A 27,037-nucleotide genomic window follows, 5' to 3' on the forward strand; every position below is an offset into this window, starting at 1 on the left:
TCCTCATTAGGTACTTAGAGGTGGTTTTCTGTACTGTTGCAAAAATGAAGAGGCAATTGTTTCACTGCAAGAAAGACAAAGGAGAATGAAGGTAGTAGGTCTTTTGCCTGCCCAGATACTCCGGCTTTGCTGACAGCGATGGAGATACTTCCAAGGAAAATGTTCAAATGCACATCAAACAAGTGGGCCCGGGCTGAACGTCCAGAACAAAAAACTAATGATGTATCTCTGCCTGAATGAAACTATACTTTGTGTGTGTGTGTGTGGCCACAAGTCACAGGTTTGATCTATGCCTGTGGTGCCTGAGTACCTGATTTGCACAGCCCATGTGCTCACTGCATGCAAGAGTGACTGAACCATACCCACAGCTGGAGGAGCCTCTGTGGTGCCCTCCCTGGCCTCTGCTTGAGGCTTTCAGGACTTTTTCTGCCCTCTGGTTTTTATAGTCACTTGGGAAGCCTGGCTTAATGAAGCAGCATGAAGGTGTTGTTAATACTTGCTGTGTGGCACTACTCTTCCTTTTTTTCAGAATCCCTGTTCTTAGTTTGATGTTGTTGAAGCAGGCTGTCCAGATGCCTAAAAAATACAGGCTACATCTGGAGCATCTCTAGAGAGCTTTGGTTGTTGCTTGAAATCTGGGTGGCTGAGGGATTTTGAAAGAAAAGGTTTCAGAAAACAATTTCAAATAAACCGAAGTCATTGTGAACTCATTTCTTAATTTAGTACAGATTTCAGTTGTTTCAGAAATCGAGGATTGATTTACGGGAGGCAATAATTTTATTCTGTTGTTAAACGTGCTTTATTGTGCTGCTGCTCAAATATAAACCACGCACACATCTGGAGAAGAAAACATTTTCTTTTCACCACGATATCTATTACAGCATCTTGCATCTAACTGTTCTCTTCTAGAGTTATTCATGGCTCTTTTGCTAATTTTTATCACACTGCGTTTATCTTTGGGTGTTTGTCAAGGAGTCTATTTAGGTGTGAGGAGAAAAAAGTAAATTGGTGTTCTTATATTTACATCTTGTTGTGAGCACTTTCCTGATGATTACAAATTTGATGCAGTATGGTTTTGTAGTAAGTGAAAATAAAGCACTGCTGGCTTCAATGGCTATTCTGCATAATTCTTATATCAACCTTTTTGCAGAGTTATATAGGAAAGGACTAGGTGGTGAAGTGGGCAAAAGTTGCCTGGAAGAGCTGTGAGTGGTTGTGGAGAACTGGAGGCAAGGAGGCTCGGCTCCACTCAGCTGGCCAAAAAAAAAAAAAGGTTGCTTGTTGCTTGAGCCAACTGCCCCCTGAAGTCATGACTCCAACCATAAATCACAGGGTTTAGTTTTGGAGAGAAGTTGTCAAGTCCAGTCCACTGATTTATCAGTGATCAGCTCTCCTTGCCTATTTTTAGCCAAAAGATGCAAGATAGCAGGCATGCAGGCAGAGCAGTTTTATGGTGGTAATGCTGTGTTGGCATCCCTGCTCGGATGTACTCCCTGGTGTCTGTGAAGCAGCAGTCTTCTCCCACAGGCATTGTTGCACTCTCACAAAGCCTATAAAGGAATCCTGGTGACGAATCGCCTGTCCCCAAGCGTGTGGAGGCAGTGAGTCAGTCCTTCCCCTCCTCCCTCAACAGTGCAGCACTAAGAATAACAGAGGCTTTTTGCCTTCTACGTTTTCAGTGCTTGAAACCCTTATTTTTGTTCTTTTATCTGCTGGACTTTTTTTTTTTTTTAATTTTTAATAAATCACCCGTGGTTTTTGGGGTGCTGGTTAACCTGGATCTAACAACTGGGGAAGAGAAGACTGAAGGGGGATCTGATCAGTGTTCATAGGTGTCTAAGAGGAGGTGGGAGGCAAATGGCTGAAACCAGGCTCTTCTCGGTGGTGCATAGCAGTAGGACAAGGAATAATGGCCTAAAACGTGAACACAGGAAGTTCCATACTAACATGCAGAAGAACTTTTTAATGGTATGGATGGCAGAGCACTGGAACAGGTTGCCCAGAGATATTGTGGAGTCTCCTTCTGTAGAGATATTCAGGACTCATCTGGATGCCTACCTGTGCAACTTGGTCTAGGGAGCCTGCTTTGGCAGGTGGGTTGGACTTGACAATCTCTTGAGGTCCCTTCAACCCCCTGCAATTCTATGGTTCTGTGACGAGGTGACCTGACAAACAGAGCTTTGCTCCTGGTCTGCTGTGGTCTGTTACCATATCTGCGTTAATTTCTCCTTAATTAACAAATCTATTTATTCATCAGAATACTTTCTTTTTGTTAGCAGTAATCAGCTCTGTTGAAAATATCTGGGTTCTGTTAATGTGTCCATCTCCTCTGTCTGCTTTTTGTTTGTCTGGGGGATGAATCTAGAATCGATCTGAAAATGTTTTTTCTTAAGTTTCGTTTCTCTGTTTCAGTTTACATATATGAATTGTACTTTCCTCTATGGTACATACATGCTTTTGTATCTCAGAGCCTCATCCCTGTAGGTTGTAAAATTCAAACACTGAGCATATGAAATGCCAAAATGCCAAACATAAAAAGTCAGATTATATTTCTATGAGTATACTGGGGAAAAATGACAAAAACAAAAAAACCAATAAAGAAAAACAAAACAAAAAAAACCATAATACTGTCTGATCAGCATCACTTGAAAAGGACCTCTTGCATGTTAAGGAGTCCTGACCCTTTTGTCTGCTGCTTCCCACAACCACATGGATAAAAAAGAACAATCAAATGCCCCCCCTTTTTTTTCTCTATCTGCGATCAACAAAGGGCATGAGAGGAAGGATGGGAAGGGCCACTTTTCACAAGTGCAGTTTTTCCCAACTACAGGTGTTGCTGTATGTATTATCAGATAAGACATCGTAATTGTAGAATCTGAAGTTATCAGCTAAAGAAAGAAGGATAACAGGAAGGTTTGGAGTAATTGATGGAAGAAAATGCAGTAAAAATCCTTGCAGTGAGCTCTGAACTTCAGCTCAGCTGCCATTTGTCCATGTATGAGGATTCATATATGTTTATATATATGTGTGTGTATATATATATATAGTCAGATGGATTGACTCTTCTGAATGTTTTCTAAAAGAAGATAATTTCTTCAGAGTAGACTTGGTCTTCTGTTTACAGTTTTATGGAAACACTTTTCTTGTGTTCACTGTGGCCAGTGAAGTATGAATAATACCTCTTTGGAACAAGATTTCCTTTTCTGTTCAATGTGGGTGGAGGATGGGTAGAAAACCTGTTTGCTTATTTGGAGGAAATGTTTGTGAGTAGTATGTATTATGTATAAATACTCATTTTGGGGACTGCAAGTATTTAACAAATAAGTTGTGCTGACCTGGTTGTCTGCTGATCTCCTCTAGTAGTAGCAAAGAATAACAAAACTCAAGGAAGGTTAAAACACTTTCAGCTGCTATCTAGCAGCACTTCATGCACATGTGTGATTAGCATCGCTGTGTTGGAAGCCCTTGGCTAGTCCCACATCAACAGAACACCAACATGTCCCTCAAACCTTACGAAACACTGGCAGTCCTGTGTCCCTCTGATGTCCTGTTCCCTACATGTGAATACCTAGAGGAATTCTTAGCAGAGGGAATGGGATGCCCTAAGATCTCACAGCTTGTTACTGTCAGTGTGCAGGAGGCTGTCAGGAGTTCCTTTCCCCTCTTCCATTTTTTCCCCATTTCCCTCCAGTTCGGACTGTTTGTTCCCTGAAATTTCAGAGTGGTGCTCTGTCGGTCAGCCTGAGAAGTGGGAGAGGAGTGGAGCCTGGCTAGTGGATGATAGTGGAAAAACAGTGAGATAGAAACCCAGTATCTCCACGTTTGTTGTTTCAAGACTTCCATTCTTAGGCTGATATTTGTGGGTCATTCCCAGGCCTGTTACATTCTCGTGAAAGTATGTACTTTTTTGGGCATACAGTCTGCAGCCAACAGAGGTTTTTTGGCATAATTTGAAGTGAATCCATTTGTGAGATTAGGTTGTTTGTTTGTTTATTTTAAAGTAAGTGTTCTATTTTACAAGTGACTTCAGTTTTTAAGCATCTTAATAGATTTGTCTTTTGAAACGTTTTTCTGTGTCAGATGCACTGTTGAGATCTGGTTGGGGGCCTTGGTTGTTGGGGTTGGTGCATGAGAGCGTCCTGCCAGTTTCCAGCTCGTTTGGAGAGATGCGATAACACAGAGTTATGCTTCTGGTGTTGATGGACCAGTCCCTTTCTCTTTATAGCAGAGGGTTTGGGTGCGATAGGCAGAATGCCTGCCATTTTTCCCTATTCCATCCCAATGTCTTGTCAAAAGAAAATCAAACCTGCAAAAGCAGTAGGTTTTTCCTTGTGTAGGTTGTGCCATTTAGTGCACACGGCTCTCCGGTTATTTTCTGGCACTGCTTCCTGGGTGCTGATGGGCACTGCAGGTGCTGGGAGCCGGCTACCGGGCAGGACTGTGAGCAGCTGGAGGAAGAATGTAGCAGCTCTGCTTTTGGGGCCAGTTGGGGGCTCACAGCAGCCCTCTCAGGGTGCAGGGCAGAAGCAGCTGCCGTCCCATCCCCAGGGCTGTGGGGGTGCCATGGGCAGAGGTGCTCAGCAGCTCTGCATCACCAATGTGTGCTGTAGTAAGACTGAGCCCAGAGTATAGTGGATATGTGCACTATGAGTAGTGTTGTGACCTCTAAATACTAATTGCAGCTTCTTGTGTCCTTTTTTTCAGTTTCTCAACAAAAATGCCTCCAAATGGGAAGGCCTTACATTTTCATCCTTCAGTTCTGCATTTTGGAATGCAGTGAGTATCTTCCATTATTGTTATTTCAATTAAGTGGGGAGGAACAGCTTTGCTGTTACTGTCATTTAGGTTGAGGCCATCAGCAAAGATTCTCTGTTTAAAAAAAAAAAAAAATAATAGAGGGATAGTAAGCAATTGGCATGGTGTTGGAATTATGTTTGGCACCTTGCTGTACTTTTAAAATGAAAATCAATGTGGTTATAGAAAGGAGGAAAAGGGAACGGGGAGCTGTAGCACATGCTGGGTGGATACAGAACAGGCTTCTCAGGTGATTCTGCAAGATGTTTCCGATTGCTTCCCCATTCCATTGTTCATTTCTTGATAAGTTCTTGTTATAAAGGTGTGAGAGTTTGTTGCTTCCTGTGACTTTCAAAAATAAAATCAGAAAATCTCAGGCAAAACGTTCAGGTGGAAAATATGACGGTTTCTTAGCTCTCTTTTAAAAGAAAGTTTTAAGAATTTCTTAAACGACAATTGGTATTCCATCAATAAACAAACAAACAAACAAAAAAAAAGCAGGGTTCCCTTGTGAGCTAAAGGAGTTTTCCGGAGAATATACAGTGTGTGTGTGTGTGTGTGTGTAAGCTGCTTTTAGGATATATTAACTCACACACTAGCCTTAAGATATTTTTGTGTTAGCTGGCAGGATTTGTACTTTTTTTTTTTTTAAAGAAAAGATTTTTGTCTGTTAACTGTTGGGTTGGATTTTTTCTTCCCCCCCCCCCCCCCCCAAAAAAAAAAACCTCTAATTTGAATTAATGATGAGCTTTGGCTGGGTGCACCTGTTGCATCCTAGTGTCAGCTACTGGTCTTTGTATGTTAGAGGACAGAATTTGCTTGTTTTCAAAGAATAGCTGCAACTAGGAAATCGTTTCATATCAACATGTTTCAGTGTGATTTGTTTGGGTGCCTTTTGTGCATTGTCTAAACTTAAAAATGTGAATAACTTCCTTCTCTTTTTTCCCCTTTTAGATTACTGGGATTGCCAAGAGCTAAAATGCTGCATGCCTACAATCCTAGTAGAGATAGGGAAGTTGTAGTGAATTCAGTGTTTACAGCTTCTAGGCAGTTTCATGTGTCTCCTGTACATAGCCAGGTGAGTGTTGATGTACTTTTGGAAAATACATAATGGCCAAGTGCGGAGACCTTAATGCTTTCTTTAGTCTGAACTTTTAATTCCTTTTTTTCTTTTTGTGCTTTTTTTTTTTGACCTCCAATTTTTTTCTGGTTTCGCTAGCACTTTTCTGCTTATTTTTACTGAGACTGGTGAGGGAGAAGAGATTCAAAACGTACCGTAGAAAATGTGTTTTACAGAAAGAAAATAACTGTTCAGTGTTAAATCAACTTCGTCTCATTTCTTTATTTGCAGCATTATGCAGTCATCCACAAGTATGTGGGTGTTTATTGGTGTTTATTGTTGTATTGATAGATTTGAGAGATACGGGCAGGTGAAACTTTAGTGCTGAGGTTCTGCGAGCGGGACCTACAGATACAGCTGTGTGTGTGGAAATATCTGTGGGTGAGTAGTGGGTGTTCTAACTAACTGCACTGAACAAGCAGCCTTCTTTGTGGTCTCTGTAGGTAATTCCAGCTATGGGAAAAGCTTCATTTAGAGTGCTTTTTCTGCCAGCAGAAGAAGGCAATATTGAAAGCTCATTATTTATAAATACCTCATCTCATGGAGTTCTTTCATATCAGGTAACTTCACTTATTTTTCATTTGAGTTTTGAATTTGTGTTTTTAAAAGTTGTATTCATACATTCTGAACTTAAAAACAAAAAATAAAAAATCAACTTCAAATGTTTGTTGAATTCCTGATACAAGTCAAGTGAAGTACAGTTCATCCCTTTTGTCAGATCTTGCTGATCTCATGATTCCTCGTACGAGTATGCATTTCAAATTGCTACTGCTAGTGGGGCTATCTGTGGTAGTAGGTATATCTGTATTTGTTTGTGTGTTCTTTGAACATTAGGGTCCTGTCACTGCTGCATGGCTTCATATAATATTGCAGTCCTGAATGAACTGTTCTGGAATTTGTATTTGTCATGCGGGGAAAAAAACCCACCAGGACATTTAAGAAGTGTTTCAGGTGATCTTCAGCTACCTCACAGGTTTTTATGTAAATACGCTGTGAATGCAAAGCAAGGTGAAAGCTTAAGGGCATTATAATGTGAAAATGGAAGTCATGAGTTTTGAATGGAGGCTGTTTACTATCTGATTAATCAGAGAAGAGAGCAAGTATAAAGCTCGTAGGTGTTAAGATTTTTATAAGGGACATCATACATTCCAAATTTTTTTACCTTCATTTATTTGTAAAATAAAAAGTCTGAACTTAAGTCCAGTGACTTAAAAACAATGCCAACTTTAATCAACCATTCAGTTATTCCATTCTTATAGTGAATTAGAAAACAAAGCTCCTTATAAGGAAGCAGAGATAAGTTCACTGAAATATGGATTTTGGAATATGGATATTGTCATTGGCTAGCATATACTAGGGGTGATGCCAAATGTTGAGGGAAGTTTGTTTTTGCTGATGACACCAAGCTGAGTGGTGTGGTCGACACGTTGAAGGAAGGGATGCCTTTCAGAGGGACCTCGACAGGCTAGAAAGGTGGGCCTGGGTGTACCTGATGAGGTTCAATACGGCAAAGTGCAAGGTTTGGCACTTGGGCCAGAGGAATCCCAGGCATCCATACAGACTGGAAGGAGCGGTCCTTGAGAGCAGCCCTGCGGAGAAGGACCTGGGGGTCTTGATAGATGAAAAACTTAATATGAGCCAGCAGTGTGCCCTTGTGGCTTGGAAGGCAAATGGGATCCTGGGCTCCATCAGAAGAGGGGTGGCCAGCAGGGACAGGGAGGTGACTGTCCCTCTCTGCTCTTGTGAGGCCCCATCTGCAGTACTGTGTCCAGGTCTGGAGCCCCCAGTACAAGAAAGACAGGGAGCTGTTGGAGAGGGTCCAGAGGAGGGCCACAAAGATGATCAAGGGTGCTGGAGCACCTCCCCTATGAAGACAGTCTGAGGGAGCTGGGCTTGTTCAGCCTGGAGAAAAGAAGGCTGCAGGTGACCTCATTGCAGCTTTTCAGTACCTAAAGGGAGCCTACAAACAGGAGGGGAATCAACTCTTTGAAAGGGTTGATAACAGCAGGACGAGGGGAAATGGTTTGAAGTGGAGGGAGGGGAGGTTTAGGTTGGATGTAAGGGGGCAATTCTTTACAGAGAGAGTGGTGAGGTGCTGGAACAGCTGCCCAGGGAGGCTGTGGATGCCCCGTCCCTGGAGGTGTTCAAGGCCAGATTGAATGGGGCTCTGGGCAGCCTGGTCTAGCATTAGGTGGGAAGGTTGGTGGCCCTGTATGTGGCAGGGGGGTTAGAGACTGATGATCCTTGAGGTCCCTTCCAACCCTGGCCATTCTGTGATTCTGTGTTATAGAGTGATGACCCTTTTCTTTTTTGCATCTATCTTCTCTTTGCATTCACTCCTGACCCCTTGTTTTTGTTACCTAGCCAGCTCAGTCACGGCCTTTTGTGAACAAGTTGTAGGGAAGCAGTTGCCATTGTCAGAAGAAACTGATTTTCTGGTGTTGGACTGCTGCTAAAATTGATAGCATGTTGTTATTTGTAGACAATTTCACCAGCCATCTGTAGGGAATGTAAGAAGCGGAAGTAACTGTCCATGGTTTCAGCTTGCATTAGGTTTAAGAGTGTCAAAATTGGATAAATCTGTAGTGGTTATACAAGCTATGGCACTCCAGAGAGCTCGAAAGCCTTGAAATACATTTGATATTGCTAACACATTTGTGCGTGACGTGTATGAAAAAGTTGTCCAAATGGAGAAAAAGTAGCACTATAGTGAAATATACTTTGTCAGTGTCTCCATCAAAAAAGGAAGGATCCCAAAAATGTTTCCTTTGATGTGTTGTTTTCTAACCGTAGCTGTCGTAGGTCTTCAGTGAATGCTGTATTGTCCTTTTGATTAAAAACATTGCTGTTTGTGTTTTTTGAATTTAAAAAAGATTTCTTTGCATAAAAGTAAGTGAAAAACCTCAGTGGATTTTTCATAGGAGGGAAAAACAAAACAACCTAAGGTAATCTTACATCTCACTGTCATAAACTAATCTTGACAGGGTGAAATATGAATGCAGTAAAAAAAAAAAAAAGTAATAAAAAATATAAACTTGCAAATCTTATACTTCTCTGAATATTACAGATTGTTAGAAACAAAATGATCAATATTTTACTTAGTTTTGAAGACAAAGTCATTGAATTCAGAATGCCTTTGGGCTTGGAACAGAGTTTTTCAGAAATTCCCGCATGGCCCAGTGGTGACCATAAAACTGTGAATGCTGTTGTTTGCCCTCTCTCCATTTTAGACGAAGACTCCCATGATGTATAAATATTGTATGCAGTTTTGAAAAGCAGTTCTTTTTTAAGTCATCATTTGTAAAAATAAATAAATAAATAAAAAGTAAAAATGATAGAAATGTCTGGTAGTAGCGTAGCCAACTTGGAAATAGTAGAATTGCCATATTTTGGGTGTTCGCATTGTAATTGCCTGAAGAGCAGGAAGTGTTTAACTGCTCTCTTTCTGAGATAACCTGATGCTGTGCTGGTGAGCATTTTTCTTTTGGATGCAAGTGAGTGAAGATGCTACTGTGCTCCTTGTGCGTATAATTACTTTGCACAGCGGAACTTCTGAAATTATATATGTTGTCTTTTAAAATAATGTAATATTTCCTGAGGTCCTTAGTAGCAAAATAGTACTGTGTATTGCTGTGATAACTGAAATAGTTAATGTTGACATAATGACTCATTTCTATTTTAACAACAGGTTTTTGGAGTGGGAACTCTGACATCTTCTCTGGAAGAGCCTAGGATACAGCTAGCAAATGCCTACTTACTACTTCCACGCATTCAGAGCATCCAGGTGTCACAAACACTGGTACAGTAATACATTTCAAACAGAAGTGAAACCTACTTGGACACAAAAGAACTTTGTTTTCAGGTTGTTGGGGTACAAGGAATTTTAAAAGAAAGTCTAAGTGACTGTGGCAGAGAGGTAATGAGATAGATAAGTAGTTCTATGATGAGCTGGTGTTTCTGGTTTTATTGAGAGAAACATCTTTTGGCCTTTAGACTGTTTCCATTTCTGTGTTTTTCTGTGGTGTGTTGTCCTCTCAGTTGTGCTGATAAAACTACTTGTGTTGCCCTCCTCTAAATTAAAGAGGAGAATCGATCTGTTTTAAAAGAAAACAAATTCATTATGTTATTAGAGGACTGGGGAGAGAGAAGCTGAGCAATTTTTTTTTTTTACTTTTCAGTTTTACTTCAGACCCATTTCCCAGGCTGGTTCACAGCTGTGATATGCATGATGTATCACTTAATTAGAAATCATAGCATACTGCATTCTGATGAGAACAAGATTCCAGCTGGAGTATCCCCTCCTACTCCTGTTACTGCTGAAGACATCAGTGCGTGGCTTGGCTGGAACATGGAACTGTGAGGAATAAAACAAGATGGATTTAGGAGGCATAACTACTTAAATTGGAAGAGAACTTTTAACAGTTCCTGAGATTTAGGTGCAGTTCCAGGCTGGGCAGTTTGATTAGATGATCTTAGAGGCCTTTTCCAACCATAATGATTCTATGTTTCTATTTTTGTAGTCTTCTAGGCTATGTAGAAACATTCAATTGAGTAACTATCTGGAAAAATTGATGATTCTGATTTCCTTCAAGTTTTTTCATGGATAAAAACTTTTGAATTACGTGTGGATTTAATTGATTTAAAAAAAAAAAAAAAGAGTATTTTGAATATTTTAGCACGTAACAGAATATAATCTTGTATCTAAGTATAATCTATGTTGATTACCTTCATGGTACCTTCTGTTTTTTTCCTGAGAAAAATTCTCACCTCAGATCTTTTTTTTTTTTTCTGTTAAATGACTGAGTAGAAAAGTTTTGGGGAGCGTTTGACATTTGCATTACTGTAATAGTGAGGAGCATTTTCTTCTGCTTTATTTTTCTAGAGTACAAGCTTGAGATCATGCTTGGCAGCACCACCTGGCACCAATCTTGTCCTAGTACACAAGATGCGAGAGAGCATTGACTTGGTTCTCCTAGCTCTGGGTATAATTTTCTTGCCTGGCTATAATTGGAGAATTATTCTTCAGTTCAGTGAATGCTGCCAATCTGGAGAGAAAAGCTGCAGCAGTGGTGCAGGCACATCTGTTGAAGGTGGTAGGCGAGATCTAAATACTGAAAAGAAACTTATGGCTTGAGTTTGAGTCCCATTTGTGGAAAAGATTTCTCTGCAGATAGCTATCTGCTCTAGAAGTGCCCTTTTTAGTTTACCTTACTGATCTGGATCCCATAAAAGCTGGTACGATTCCTTCTTATCCAGCTCTTTTAGGCTTACAAGCTGTGTGAGGAAGAGGTCTGTGAGATTTGAGTGAATATGGACATGCAAACTTAAGGATATGTGAATACTAAACCATGAAGATCTGAGTGAAAGAAAGACTTTAAGGTGAATCAGTCATACCTACAGAACTGCACTCTTGCTTACCCCTGTTTTCTTTTATCTGAGTAAAATACACTGCTAATGTAAGTTCAGGATAGCATAAGCTTCATTTGGATATGCTAAAGATACCCTTGCCTCTTAAGTCTATTGATGCTGCTTGGAAACCTGTGAGGAGGCTCAGTGAGGGCTGTATTGGTGCATCTCTTTTCCTGTCTGTGCCTTTTCTCACTCCTCTAAGGGCTGGAACCTACATCTGACTTCCAGTCTGAATTTTTGTGGCCAATTTGTATTTGTTTGTTGTGATGCACATTTAGTTTCAATAACTGCTCCTGCTTCTGGCACTTAAACGCAGAAGTTTTTTTTTTAGGCAGCATCATCACATCTTTCAGCTTTCCTTTTGCCATGCTGAGCAATCCATCTTGTGGCATCCTTCCTTGTGATGTCCTGGTCATTGCTTAGCCAAGCTGGCCACCCTTTTCTGCAGCTTTTCCAATTTGTAACAATTCCTTTTGAAGGTGAGTGGCCAGAATTCTGTATAATGATATGGGTGAACCTTTTTTTTTTTTTCTTTGATTCTTCAGAGCCTAACTGTTGGAAGCATGATATGTCCCTGCAGATTGTAGGTGAAGTAACCTCTGCAGTGGTGTGTGACAGGCTTGTCTCTGCTTTTTGGGAGCAATGAGCTTCCGTGCTGCATTGAATTTGTACTGATTTATTGTCCTCAAATCTGAAAGGGTACTTCTGTCATTTTTCCACATTCTTACCCAGGTCTAAAATGGAAAAGAATGACGAAGTTGCCTCTTCTGCTGTTGAATTTCACCCTCTTTCTCTTACTGTTTTCAAAGTTTCATCTTGAGGAGGGTTTCATAACATGTGCTCTGGTTGAGATGAAAGAAGAGCTGTATCCAACACTGAATTCATAGTGTGCCCACATGGCCATTCAGCAGCAAGTGGTTGCTGCTAAGACTTGACAGATGGTGGTGCACATATAAGTCATCTTTGTTTAACCAGCTTCTGGATAGTCTACTCTGGTTGCCTGTTTTGGGTGTTTAATATTTGCATGGCACTTAGCAGGCAGCCACACCAGTGCTTCATTGTATTCAAAATTCTGTACAAATGTGGAGGTAATGTCAACAGGGGAGTGAAATGCAGGGATGGATGTGTTATCACAGGAGGCTGAGGTATTGCTTTCCTGGCTTTCCCAGAGGAGCTCAAAGCATGTGAACCAGTGACAAGGGAAGTATTGCTAGCACCAACAGTGAACAAAGATTTCTGCTTTGAGCTGGTGAAAAGGAGATGAAAAGCAAATGTGATCAGTGTGATGTTTGGGTGTGGAGAGGGATCGAAAGTAGGATAGCGGAGTTCTCTTGGTGTGGCATCCTGATAACTGCCTGCAGAAAACTGATGAAACTGCTGAATCATTGCTACAAGAGCAGTTCAATAACGCCACTTCAGTTATAAGAGTGGAAATGGCTTTTCAGGATCAGGGACTGTCCAAGAAGGAAAGTAAAATAGCCTTCAGGTAGAAGAGGGAGGCTTGGTTAATGTTTCTTTTCAAATTATAGTAGAGCCAAACTCTAGGATGTGGTTTGAACTCTTGAGTCCTGACAGTAATGCAAGAATATTTCTGAAAATATTGTGGAAATCTTGTATAGAGCCTTGCCTGATTGTTGGCTTATTTGGGGCAGAATAAGGACTGCAAGTGTCTGCAGTTCGGCAAGTACATTAAGCAAGTGCTAATGCCTCGTTATTTAGAAACGCGGATATGAAAGTGTTCTCTCAAGGACCACTGAGAAGGGAATTTTAAGTAACAAGGTTTATCCAACCAAAAAACCTCACCCCAAAAGTTGCTCTTGGTATAGTTGGACTGCCTCATTAGAACTCCAGTTAGAAGGTTTGGCTGTGAGAGGTTACTAAGTGGTACATGCTTTAGAGTCAATTTTTTTTCTTGCTTTCGAAATTGATGAGGACAAGAGAGTTCTCAAAAAGAAACAGCTACTTGGGGCTGATGCAGCCTGGCATGAGCCTTTTTTTGGTGCTACTGACAATCTTTACAGGGTTGGATCGCCCTCTTGTGTGAAGCCTGGGTCATTGTGGTATGAAATCCACTTGAATTAGGGCTGCGCAATATGTGCTGTCCTTTTGGCTTCTCTGAAACTTCCCTGTGGTATAAATGCTCAGGTGCACCCTGCTCCCTTTGCTCTGTCCCATGGAGATATGAAGTAAGCCTTTGGATACTCAAAAACTGGTTATCCATAGTCCTGCTTCTTAGCATCAAGTGATTTAAATTCTTCAAAAGAAGTTACGGACACCTTCAGAAACTTGAATCTCCATATACCGCATTCAGATGTTGTTACGTATGAAAAGTGGGGTTCCACGTCAGTCTCAAAATCATCAAATAATGTTGCTGTGATTATGTTACTCATAGTGACAGAACTCTCATTATAATTTTTTTTAAATTATTATTTAGAATTGACATCAGTGTACTGGCTGAGCAGTATGTGCAATTAAGTTGACAGTCCAAATTTCTGAGTAGTTTCCATGATCTGTGCTTGGCTTTGTCGCTGCTTAAGAGTGTTTTATAAGCTGGCACACTCAGTGCCCTTTTTTTCCTTTATCTTTCTCATTAAATAAAAAGGTAAAGCATGTACTTTCTGTCTGTCCATTTGTTCACAAAGCCTATGTATCAGACTGTGGGAGTGTGGCATTACATTCTTGGCTTAGCACTGCATTTCAGTGTACAATCAGCAAAGCAAATATACAGAAAATAAAAAAATGAGCATTTGTATTATGCCAAAAAGGCTCTGTTGAGTATTTTGTTGTCTTATCAAAGTTTATAAGGATTGCTCATATTGATGCTATACGGATATTTAATAATCACGTATAATAATAGCTTGATAATTGCTATCTTTCTAATTCCTTTCTAGTGAATTGGAGTTGGATTGCTGACCTACTGTACAGAATATTCATTTTTAAAAACATCCTTTCATTGCTGTGTCATGCATATGTGGAGGCAGTCTTGTTATCTTCATAAATTGTGCTATATGAGCCAGATTTATGTAACATCTTTCAAAGCAATCTGCTTGAGGTGCTTTTCACTTTCTTTTTTTTACAGGCAGAAACGATGAATACCAGCCTCTTCCATGTTCACCTTGAATGCAGTTTACCTAGTGATGCATATCAACAAGTTAAGGTATGTTTTATTATCATGTTCTACCTATTTAAGCTTTCTTATTTTAAGCTAAGATTAGAAGGACGCTTTCCTGGTTTTAGAAGTTGTAGCAACAATGCAGTTTCAGATGATTCAGTTTAAAGAGAATTGTTATTTTAGGCTTTTGTAAAACCGTATCCCATGTTGTAAGTGAAGCGTTACACCCATCATGCTGTCACCATTAGGAGAAGGGGAGATGGTAAAAGAAAACACCTCTCCTTCCCTCCAAAACCCCCAGCTGCCTAGGTGTTTTAATGCACGTCATATTACTTAAATAGAGTATGGAAGCAAAGTGGAATTTCCTTTCTCAATAAACAGTTGCACAGATTTCACATTCATGCTGACATAAGAGCAATGAAATGAGTGTTCAAAATATGGATTGTCTGAGTTGTGTTCTCAAAATACTTGAAATGGGGCTTTGATGTGTGGCAGAGCTGAGGAGGGGTCAGGTTCTTCACAGAAAAACCCCCTCCCAATCTCTGATTACTAAGGGCACTAAACTTCCTATTCACAGGCAGTGCCAGCAGAATCTCACCTTCCTCTTCGTCTTCAAAGGTTCATATAGTAAATAATGGTTCTCAGTGATGCTGGTGCTTGACTAGCTGTTTTGTTCAAATATATAGGCTGGAGCTGTGGTCTGCAGCACCTTTCCTTCATCGGGTGTGACTAGGTCAAGACTTCATAGCCATTTTTTCTGCACAGTATGCATCACAGTGATTCTGTACTATTCTGTACTGTTATTTCTGTGTTTCACCTGTGCATTGTGTGGTAAATGAGGCTAACTTTGAGATGCATCTGGAAGTTTAAAATTTCACACAGCACAGCTGCCCACTCTGATAGCAGCTATGCAAGGACACAACGCCTGTGGCGTCCTCTGTGCATCTGGCAGCTATTGCAAGCACTGGGGATTTCTGTGATGCTATGGGAGGGGGCTGACATCTAGAGAGGCTTCTCCTCTCATGTTACACCTCAGAGTGACATTTCAGGTTAACTAAAGGTATTTTGCTGTCTTTCACTGGATCACTTCACATGCCTCATGTGGAGGTCTCTTATACCTCCTCCTTGCAGTACAGCAACAGGGCCTGAGCATACTGAGCTCCGTGGTGCGATGCAGGGCAGATTTATGTTACTCTCTGTTGATTGTCTCGTTTTGTTTTGCTTGTTGTCTTTAGTATTTTGTAAAATGGTGTTTGTGTCTTTCTAGTTGCTGAGACTCAGCTGTCTTAACGGCAGCCATTGCTTAGAAAAGGGGATAAGATCCAATTTGTATTGATCTGAAGTATTCTATCCAGATGGCAGTTTGGTATTAAGAATTGTACGTGTGTTTGTTTTTCTAAAATTACTTCAGTGAGAAATGGAGACAAAAAGCACAGGATTTGGAAAAATTAACTATAAACAGACCAGTGAACATGAACTGTCTTCCTTCCATTAAGACACATGCACCAGTCTGTTTATGGCACATTTTATTGAAGTCAGAGGACTTAACAAAGGAAACTGTTTTGCAGTCCCTGAGGTGAGACTGACTAAGACAGTCCATAAATTTGCGTTCTGTCAGGGTTTGATGTTGTTTTTAGTAGTTTTTCATCTTTGTTTTCCCTGTGCTGTCTGCATCTGCACTGTCCTTGGTTTCTGCTGAGAATTTTAGCAGAGGTCCTAATTACTCCTGCTTATCAGCGTTTCTGTGCTGAAGATCATGTTAGATGATGTCTTCGATTAACTTCTCAAGATACTGCACCATAATGAATGGCTGTGTTCCTTCCCCCCCACACACACGCGCTGTATCCCCTTGTCTTACTCTAGAGTTGCTGTTCTATGTCCGATGATCCAATGCTGCTAGAAATGAGCTTAACGGTAAGAATGGAAAATGCCCAACAAGATTTTGTGGAGCAAAGACAATACTTACTGGAGAATCTTTTTGTAGTTTATGTAGCAGTGGAAAGAACGAAGACCTCAGGTAAGTCCTAAATATGACTGTTAACTGTGATACAATAGATTTTGTATGTATTATGATCAGATGTGCTAAATTGAATCAATTTCAGTGACAGTCTGAATTTTGCAAATAAGGAAAAGAAAATTGGGTAAACACAGCATTAGCCCCTTGCTTAAGGCAAGGTTACTCAAAGCACAGCCCTCTTTGTAAGGGAACAGACTTTAAACTTCATCAGTTTCATTCATATTTTCCCCATGCTTTTACATCTGCTTGAGCAGTGTGAAAAGATTTCATGGTTATTTAATTTCTTCAACCGTTTCTAATTTCCCAGTAACTAAATTAACAATAATAGGCCTATGAAAGCAGAATGGTTTGTACACTACTGAGAATAGTGTATGTTGTGGAAAGTGGGATGATGTGTGCATCGTTTGTTCTTTCAAACTAAAATTCCACAAGCAAAACAATCAACTCCTCACAGTTCTTTCTGCTGTGTTTATTGGATGAACAAATCTTATAAATAAAAGGTTTTCAAGTATTTATAGAGCTTTGGAGTCTGTGCCAGTTCTACTTTCTGGTTGAAGAAGACAAAACTGCTTAAGAATGTAGATTATGATAATATTTTTTTAACACACTAGTGAGAACTGGTGAAAAAAATATGATCTTTTTGTCTTTTGAGAAATTCTGATTAGGGTCTGATCACAGTATATATACTGTTCTCCCCGTGCCTGTTCTCTGATGTGATATTCACACAAAACTGATACCAAAATACCCACTGTAAGCTTATTTTCCCTGCTTGTGGGATGCTGGTACTTTATATTGAATTGTGGATGTATGTTTATTCTGGTGCTGACAGAGAATTTTCACATCTGTCATATCAAGGATGTTTGCTGTTAGTACTTCTGACAGTTAAAGTAGCAGGGGTGTGTTTATAAGGCTGTTCTCTCTTAAATACAGCATGTTTGTAAATGCTCATTGCGTTGGAGTTTGGTTATATAATCCTTTGGACTTGATGTCAGTGGGAAAATCCAAGTTTTTTTCCATCAGTACTAATTTTTTTTACTGTAAATCAAGAGAATGACACAATATTGTCCTTTTGTGTTAGCCTGTAGCTACTTATGTACTTTAAGTATAAGCAAAGGCAAGAACTCAGGCCTCCTTTCATGGAAGAATTAGGACCACCCTAGTGAAATAGCTGTCTTGTGGCCTTTTCCAGGTCTTTGTAGCATCTTGTGACTGGGAACAGAGCTTCAGCAGGAGCAGGGGTGGTTACCAGTACTTCCATTCCAACCTACTAGCCAGTGAAAGCTGGGTTATATTCATCTGCTGTTGCTCTGGGTAGCAAATGGACAGGTGATATCCTATTACCTGTTCCTATTTTAAGCCCAAAAAGTGCTAAATGCTGAATGTGGCTTTGCAAGGACAGCTGTTGCATGGAATGCTTTTTAAATTTAAATTAAGACTGCTTCTAATGTGAGTGTCCTACTCAGCAAGAGTGCTTCAATCCCTGGTGAGCTTACCTTAGTTTTCATTCTTTTGAGCAGGTGATTTCATGGTGGATATGTACGTCTTGCATTCTGGGAACAGCCGTGTGCACATACAGGTAATTATAGGCTTCAGGTGGTTGTATTTTAGGGTGTTGGATTTGATTTGAGAATTAATTAGACATCAGGCATAATAGCAGATTGAGCTTGTTGGTGGCAAATACCACATTTCTATATTTCTAAATTGCGCCCAGGCATCTAGCAGGTATCTTAGAGGATCTACATTTGGTTTGGTGATGGGTGTTTCCTTTTAAAGACATGAGTGTGACTAACTTGAATAAAAATCCAAGGGCTCTGGCTTAAAAGTTGTGAGAAAATTGCAGATAATGGCTTGGAAATGTGACAAGAAGATAAACTAACACTGGAGCTACAATAATAATCACAGTTGTACTGCAGGGTTCATTGTGTCTTGTCCTCCTGCAGGAAATAAGGCAGTTGTCACAAAAAGACAGAACACCTGTGAAATTTGAGCCAGTACTGCTGTCTTCATCATCTACTAACTTTACAAAAGTTGCTTCTATTTCTTGTGAAGGTACAGTATGCATATATTTATAGGTAATGATTAGGTAGAGTTTGATTGTAAAAAACAAACAAACAAAAAAAAAGTAGCTTTTTTTTTTTAGCAGGTAGACTTTGAGAAAAATTTTTTGAGGTGCATAAATTCATTTTGCCAGTCATTTCCACCATTTTGTGTATATATGCTGATTTTTGTGCTGATTTAAGACTCTATAAGCAATATATAGTTTTCAAAAAGGGGGAGAAAACATTCACTGAAATTATTAGCTGATTTTAAAATAAGCATGATTATTGACTGTTCTTTTTCAACATCCTTTTATAATTGGTGGTTTTTTTCCGTTTCCAATGTATTTTCTGAAAGACTATTGCATTTGTGTGATCATTTTCTATGACATTTCTTGGCAAGGTCAGTGAAGCTGCTTTTGCCTGAGACTAGGCATGGTGTGGAAGAGCAAAGATTAAAATAGACGTTTTTGACTGCAGCCTGTTTCTTGTTCTGACCACTAGACTGCAGTACGTAAACTTACTGTGTTACTGAAACAGGCTGTTTTCGTAATGACTGGACGCTTGTTTTTCCTAATCAAATAAAGTCAAGTAAGGAGAAGTGAGGGACTACATTAAGTGGTTTTTTTCTTATTTTCAGAAGGCTTTTGCTGAAAGGAGGCAGTGTGTTACAGTAAATGAGAATGCTCTGCTGGTGACACATCGTTAAGATAGGTCAGGTTACTCTTAGCAGCCTTGTTGCGTGCTTTTTGGAAGTGTTGGGCATTTAAAATTCTTAAATTGATGTTTCGATCCTCTGAGAATTAGAACATAGCCACTTAGTTTCTTTTTTCACCTGCGTGAAAAGTGAATGTTCCCCTTTGTAGTGTTCTTTGAAGTCCTCGTGTGAAAACCATTGCAGATGTGCATTTATTCTGCTGGCTGATGGTGTGTTCTCTTTGTGTTTCTGTTCTTTACCCAGCTGCATTCTGTGACGATGCAAGGCCTTACTCTAATGACAAGAGGAATGGCATAGTGGAAGGCACTACAGCACTACAAGCCTGCCTTTCCTGCCCTGTGATGGAAGGGTAAGTTAGGAGTGGACTGTTGTTTGTCAGCCTTTGTTGATATTACACAAATATTGTAGACTACCTTTAGACACTAAGTTAGCTTGCTTTGTCATGGAGTGCTTTCTAAGGACAGCAAAGATGCTTTTTCCTGTTGTTGCTGTATCATTTGCCAAAACAGAAAGGTGACATTTCAAATAACAAGCCTTGTATTTTTAGAGGAATAGTTTCAAGAGGCATTTTTAAAAAATGCCTTAACAGCTTATATCATATAAGCGTTGCTTGGAATCTGTGATAATATTTGATAATATTTCCTTGTTCTTCCAATGCAGAAGCAGAATAGTGATAGAAAAATCAGGAAACTCTTCAGTTTTCTTTTGCCAATTTCACCCCAGCTTACCTTTGTGTTAAACAAAGCAGTAGGTGATGTTGTATTATGACATATGTAAGTATTCTAATGGAGACTGCTTTATCCTTAAAACCTTAAGACAGCCACTGTTCAAGAATAGTACAGTTATTGTGTGGACTGATTGTGCTCAGGGACAATTGCAGTTGTATTTATTTTTATTCTTTATTTACTTGCAGGTATTTTGATATCGATCCTTCTGCAACAGTGTTTCATATTGAACCACACCATAATATTTCAGGATTTTGGTCCATATGGTTTACAAACAACTTCGATTTCAGCATTGAACTGGATGAAGTCTACATATCTGGAGAAACAAAGAACATCTTAAAGGTGAGTTTTATTTCAGCTTCATGCAGTGCTTTGTCCTTGATTTGAGAATTTGGTGACATACAGTACATTATTTGAAAGACTCTGTGTTCTCAATGCTAATTGAAATTGGTTAAAAATAAAAGTAGCTCTGTGCCTGTAACTTAGGTCCTGAAAAGCCCATGCTCTCAGTAGATGTTATTCACTGTCCAAGTTGCTTGCTTTTGTTTTGCTCATTAGAAACTGTTTTTTAATTTCAGTTGCAGCTACAGATGCATCAAATTATAGACCACTGCTCTGTTCTGTTGTTCTTGTTTGTGCTCTATAGGACTAAGTGTTTCTTCATTGGCTGCACTGGAAATCTTTAGTACATAGATGAGCTTTGAATTTTAATAGTCAAAATCAGTAATTTACTTGTGCAATGGCTTGATTCAATCCAGACAAAACAGATTTATGAATAAGCACGCAATGTAGGCATCTAATTGGCCATTTGTATATTGAGATAGGAGGCTTTCGTGTGCACACTGTATGAATGCTTATGGGCACGTGTGTTTTAACAGCAAAATCAGAAAGGCACTGCTTGCTCTAAAATACTGTTCTAGTTTTAATTCAAGTGTCTTTTGGCTCTTTCTAGATTCTGAACTTTGCTGGGCCTTTGACCCTATCTCCAGGCTGTTGGAATGTATTTTCTTTGAAACTTGATGTGAAAAACAATGTAACAAATGTGCTTTCTAGTATTTGTCTGGCCACCAGTGTGGGAGTGATGATTGAAATACCTCTGCAGATATTTTCAACTGTGTCCAAGGTATTGTATTTAGTTGTGCTGAATGATTATTAGGTGCTGCAGATCAAACTGTAGCAGCCTGCTTCTTTGGTCAGAAATTTGCCTCTTAATCCTGAAAAAAAAACTAATTCTGTAGCTGGAAAGTTAAACCCTCAGTATTAAAAAGTGGTGGAATTACATTTCTCTGGGCAACCTGAATTCTCTTCCTTGTCTCATCCAAATTATGCATTAGGAAATAAAAATTTCTCCTGTTTGTCTTTGTTTTGTTTGCTTTTATCATATAGTCAGTGGATTGTTTTGGTTTGTTTCTCCAGCAGGCAGACCTTCATTTTGAAGCCATTGCCCATTGTGATATTCAGTGTTACCTAGGAAAGTCTGATTCAGGTAGGCTTGTCTTGACTTTTTAAAGCATGCAATGATAGTTCTGTAGCAGGGCTTATATTGAGAATATTGAGATTGTTAGTACAAGTCCTATATTCTTTAAAAACATATACTTCTCTGAGACCATCACCCATATAGTTGGCTCTGAGTAACATGTTGTATGTATAGTATGCAATATTTCAGATCTCTAATTCCATAGTACTTAATAAACTATTGTTCTGTTACAACACAGTTTGGACTTAACAATATTTAAGACTGTCCTGTAAGTTCTTAATGGAGGTGTATTGCTCCTTGCTTTCTTCTTGTCACATCCTTTAGAGGTGATCAGGTACAATGATTAAGCTGTCAACTAGCTCAAGGAGAGTTTAGAAAACGTGCGTCATCTGGACCCAGGTCCTGGAAATTCTTGCTGAAAAAGCAAACAAACAAAAAACAACCATGTTGACCAATATCCTGCCTTTAGCCAGAGTTAAATTTGAATGCCTTCTCTGTGCTTCTCATAGCAATAATTTCATAGGTTCTTGCAAAAGACCAATTATCAGCCTTAAAAAACAATACCAAAAGCTGTGTTCTAGTAAAACAAAGTAATGATGCTTCTCTCTCTGCAACTGAGGAGTCTCAGGATAGCTCCCAGTGTTGCAGTGTTTTAAGTACCAACTTGGCATTTGGAAACAATGTTAGATGATATATGGACACGGTTCTGCTTGAAGAATGTGTAATTTGATGAAGGCTGATTCAGAGTAGTGCATTTTAAATTTTTTTCATTTCTTCTTAAGGAATTTCACTAAAAAGCTGGGTAGCACAGGCTTTAAATGTTTGTGTCCTCCTGAATGTATTTTCAAGGTGATGCTTTCTTAAAATGTGTTTTTCTACGAGGTTTTGAAGAGGGCACTAATAGTCAGTCAAAGATTAGAAAGAGATTTCAGGTGACAAGTATGTGGCTTGAGGAATTACTGATACATAGGTACATCTTGGAAAACATCTTCAAAGCAAAAGATATTTTAAAATAAAATTGAGTAAAGAATATTACTGATATAAGTAAGTATTCAATGCTTTCTTACTTTCCATTCTAATAACACCTGTAATCAGATCTTTTTTGGGGGTATTCTACTTCATAATTTAGGATACTCACACATTTAAAATAGAAAAGTCTAATGCACATGCCTGAAAATACTGACCTGAACAACCTGTGGTTGGCTTATTCAATTTGTCATCAGTCTAATTGGATATTTTAAGCACTGAGGGGCTGTGCAGTAAGTTATATTTTGTACTTTCAAACTAACCTGGTTTGGTTTTCTTTTGTAGAGTTCTGTGTAAGGGCTACTGATAATATAATGACTTTTCAATAACAATTGTTAGAAACAGCAACAGTATGAAAAAAATATGAAAAACCTGTTATCGTTTTAGCAAATCTACTGTGGCAGAGGAGTCTCTCTCTGGACCGTTCAGCCTGGGATGTGGATTCTGAGCTGGCAAGTGAGCTTTATGAAAGATGGCAAAAAATAAGATGCGGGGAAGCCTGCAGGTTGGTACAGAATATGTTGAGTTGCTTAAATTCAAACCAGTACAACGATGTAAGAAAATATTTATATCCTGAAGCATTCCTAATTAAAACAAATGTTTTAGACTTTGCTATACCCAAATTAGTTATCTTGAAGCCTCTGGAGTTTCAGAGCATCCCAAACACTCCTAGCATCTGTTCCAAGGCAATGTCAGTGATAGTAAACATTTCAGATGCCTGAATTTTAGAATGTAACTAGTGTTTTGGTTGTGAGCTCCGCCATAGCTACTCAGTTTTAAAGCAGTCAAAGCACATTTTACCTCATCGGTTATGGAGCTGTGCAAATCTTTTGTCTGCAGGTTTCATAGCCACATTCTCAGGATTAGGAGCTTTGTACAGCTTTCCAGGCTTTTAGTCCTCAGCCTAATAGATGCTGCATGTTGAAGGAAGCAGTCACTGTGTCTGAGCAATTCATGTAGAGACAGTGCATCAGTGATATCGGCAACTTTCCAGAATAGAGAGGCAGGGCTGTGAAAACTAGTCACTGTGTTACAGATGGAAAAGATGAGATGGAAGGGAATGCACATAAATTACACTGTCTGTGATTAGATTTACAGGTTGATTGGCTTTATTTTGTGAAGAATGTTTTTAAAGGAAAGATTAGTTGGTGTTGGCTAATTATCATCTTCTGTTTTTTGATTTAAAAAATAAATAGAAGGAGCAAGAGGTAGAGGGGGGAAGGAAAAAAAGCAAACAACAAAACAACCAAATCTCTTTTGATTTTTACCAATAAAGGAGGAGGAGCATTCTGGGATCAACTCGCTTGATTCACCAGAACCAGCCTGAAGATGAGGTGTCATTTGCCTTTTTCTTGCCACGGTTGACTGCAGAGCCCAGCCTTACGCTCAGCTTCAATGCCACAGCAGTTAAAAGTAGCGTGGTGAGAATGGTTGTTCTTTTTCTCTGCTGATAAATGTTTGCTTCCTTAAAGAATGAGGTCTACAGTTAATATTTGGTGATGCTTAGCATTTTCATATTGCTTGTAGACTGATGTTTTGAGGTCTTCATGCAAGTCTACTGCAGGATACCACGCTTGTTAATGCCTTTGGTTCTCTGATAAGTTCTCGAGCTACTCACTTGTAATATTTTAATACAAGGAGAGGAGTATAAATATTGATGTTGACAATTATGAACAAGTGTTAAAGTTTTCTCACATCAAAATCCAAACGAAAGGGTTATTTTAAAGGGGGAAGAAGTCTATACCTTTGGCACGTGTAGGTCTTCATGCGCTGTGAGCTGTTTCTGCAGTTGAAGGCGTTGTGAAGATGTCCTATTCCATGCAGTTTTGTACCTGCATGGATATATTAATACTGAAGCCAAGTGGAAGTCCCTTGAAAATTCAGTTCATATTAGTAATGCTGACTTATTATCAAATATGTAGTTCTTAACTTTTTCCATCCCAACTTTTTAGGTAAAGTATTTCATACTGAGAAATCCTTCATCCTTTCCAGTTGCACTGCAGCTTCTGCCACTCTCTTACTACCCTGATCCCCAAGCTTCACTGAGTCTGCTCAGCAAATGGTAATTAGTATAACTGTCTCAGAATACTGTTTTTTCTTTTCAAAATTGTAATTGCCGTGCCTTATGATTGCTGCTTATTATTTGTTTAAATTGTTTGAAGCATAAGGTATGTGGGGATCATTTTCTTCTCCTTTTTGTAAGGTACAGTCATGTTCAGAGCACCTCCTTATTGACTGGATGCATTACAGAGTCAGTGCCAAACTGAACGTATTTTCAGCAAATTTGTCTGCCAGCAACAAACTATAATTGATCTTCTTCTAAGATTTGAGGCTTAGTGCAATTTTGTGCTGGCTGCCCAGATGAGGGGAGCAACTCCCACAGGTGTGGGATGTGCAGCTCCCAGCAAAGCTGGTTGGGAAGCATATTGTCTGTAAAATGTGGTCAGCGAAGAGAAAAGAAACTGAACCTAAAACAAACAAAAAAAAGATAAAAACATTTTTTCTTAGAAAAGCCCTTATATGAAGCCCCAGTCTCTATGTAGCTGCTTCCCTAACATCATTTATTTGTGTTTAATTGCATATATATGTGTATATACACACACGTGTGTGTATGTACATAGATATACACATAAATAACTGCACATGTTTGCATACTAAGTATAATTTCCACACAGACTCTTTACAGTAGCTTGAGATGACATGGTCTCTGTATTTTGACACTGATTTCAGCAGATCACCTAGATCTACTAGCAGTTGTTCTGCTAACTGGTTCTTTTCAAACTAATGTCGTGAAAAGTTGCGACAAGTGAATTTCCAACTCAGTGGCTAGAGATCCACTAATCCTCTACGACTTAAATTTTTTTATTGGTTTTCTTACAACTCTTCTTACTGCCTTAAGTACCAGATGCTTAGAACTTGCTTTCAGACACAAAATAAGTTTCAGTAAGTGGTTTTGATTTGCAAAATACGTGAAAGAATACATGAGTACATCCCAAATTCTGAGCAGAAAAAATCATACAAGTAAATTATTAATATTTGATGATTGTTTCTCAACAGTTATGTAGCAGAAAAGCTGTGGGACATTTCTGTTTATTACAGCAAGAAATTGCCTTAATTGTGATCTTTTGCATACTGTGTACTGAGAGAACTGAAATACCCAGGCAATTTTATGTTTTCTGAGCACATGCAATTCACATAAAACTAATTTGCAGAGTATTTTGTTAAAATGCAGATCTACGTTTCCACAGTATTTCACATCTCCTGAAGTGCAATTGTAGAAGTTTTATTTTTTTTAGGACAAATGCCAGCCTGTGAGAGTAAGTCAGTGTAGTTCTGACACACTAGGTTTGAAGTGCTTAATTTTTTGTTTTGGTTTATTTAGGTTTGGCATAAATATTCAAGCTATTAATTTCACCACCACTGAGTTCAAGCTCATGGATGAATATTCTCACAGGGTAAGAAGTTTAATTTCTCTAGAAGAAGTGATCTGACAGACTAGTTGCATTACATCTGAGTTGTTACCAAGTACTACTTAAAAGAATGTAATTGTGTTTTCTCAGTACTCTGTCAAGTTTGTGTTTTTGCTGTCAGTCTCTTTCCAGAATTTGAGTCTGTTCTCCAAATTGAAGATGACTGTGGAGAACCTGTGCATGCATGTGTTGAAAAGGCCATGGTTTGCTTTCTATCTTGAGACTTCAGTTTAGCCCCAGGTTGACCAAGTAGTACAAGGTTTTTTGTGTTGGTGACCTCAGAAGATAACAGATAATCTTTTCAGTAGAAGGAAATACAATCCAATAGCTCAGTGATGGGGAAAGCTGCATTTCTGTGCTTCATCTCAGTCTCATTGCAACTTCCAGGTTGAGGTTAGAAAGTCATAGCTGTCTGTGGTTCCCATTACCTCATTGTTAACACAAACATAGCGATGCTTAACTGTACTGCATGCCTGATCTGTGATTGTGCCCCAAGGTCTTCTGTCATGGATAGCAGCTAGATGATGTGCTGCCAAGGATGCTGGCATAATCTGACTACCAGAGTACCAGCAAGAGTTTATTGTTATGTTTTATATGGGGCCCTGGGTAATCTGATCTAGTATTTGATCTAGCAGCTGGCAGCCCTGCCTGTGGCAGGGAGGTTGCAACTGGATGATCCTTGAGGTCCCTTCGAATTCAAGCCATTTTACGATTCTAGTTTGTGCAAAAGTCTGGAACTGACATATGCTCCTTACTTTTTGTGCATGCTGCAGCTGTCTCTTTAATGGTCTGTGTAAATGCAATGAAAGACTCCTAGGTTTTAAAAGCAAAAAGAGTCTGTTTGCTGCACTAATCAAAACTGACCTTTGTTTTTTGGCAACGATTAGTTGTAAAATAGTGTTAAAACCTTTATGTTAGCGTATGTGTTGCCTGTATTTCACATAGGGACTTAAGAGTCTATGGGAGTGCTAAGTTACTTGGTATGTATGAATACAAGATGGAGCTTGTCTTGTTGTTAGCCAAATGGCTAGTTGTTAACAGTCATATTTTTTAATATGTTCTCATTTTCCCAAGTGCTTTAAATACACGTGATGAATAGTTAGGCTTACATTTGAGCGCAAGCACATCTGTAT

The 27,037-nt window shown here is 39.2% G+C and overlaps 1 protein-coding gene across 7 annotated transcripts in view; it reads left to right on the forward strand.

Moving 5' to 3' along the window:
* Positions 1–27,037, forward strand: part of TMEM131L (transmembrane 131 like) — a 67,699-nt gene that overhangs the window by 21,722 nt on the left and 18,940 nt on the right. For 4 of the 7 annotated variants that reach the window (XR_016465702.1, XM_031614266.2, XM_031614265.2 and 1 more), the window contains 16 exons: positions 4,705–4,776; positions 5,749–5,872; positions 6,358–6,474; positions 9,603–9,713; positions 14,403–14,480; positions 16,299–16,452; positions 17,970–18,028; positions 18,393–18,501; positions 19,450–19,555; positions 20,120–20,273; positions 20,884–21,054; positions 21,348–21,417; positions 22,822–22,939; positions 23,711–23,855; positions 24,387–24,496; positions 25,817–25,889. Coding sequence is in view for 6 of the 7 variants with exons in the window: in XM_031614266.2 (XP_031470126.2) it covers positions 4,705–4,776; positions 5,749–5,872; positions 6,358–6,474; positions 9,603–9,713; positions 14,403–14,480; positions 16,299–16,452; positions 17,970–18,028; positions 18,393–18,501; positions 19,450–19,555; positions 20,120–20,273; positions 20,884–21,054; positions 21,348–21,417; positions 22,822–22,939; positions 23,711–23,855; positions 24,387–24,496; positions 25,817–25,889 (1,771 nt within the window). In the remaining variant the exon portion in view is untranslated. The other 3 variants (XM_031614264.2, XM_031614268.2, XM_031614267.2) reach the window with 3 other exon arrangements.

This window comes from Phasianus colchicus, chromosome 4 (genome assembly GCF_987193195.1).
Source record: "Phasianus colchicus chromosome 4, bPhaCol1.hap1.1, whole genome shotgun sequence".
Classification (NCBI taxonomy): domain Eukaryota; kingdom Metazoa; phylum Chordata; class Aves; order Galliformes; family Phasianidae; genus Phasianus; species Phasianus colchicus.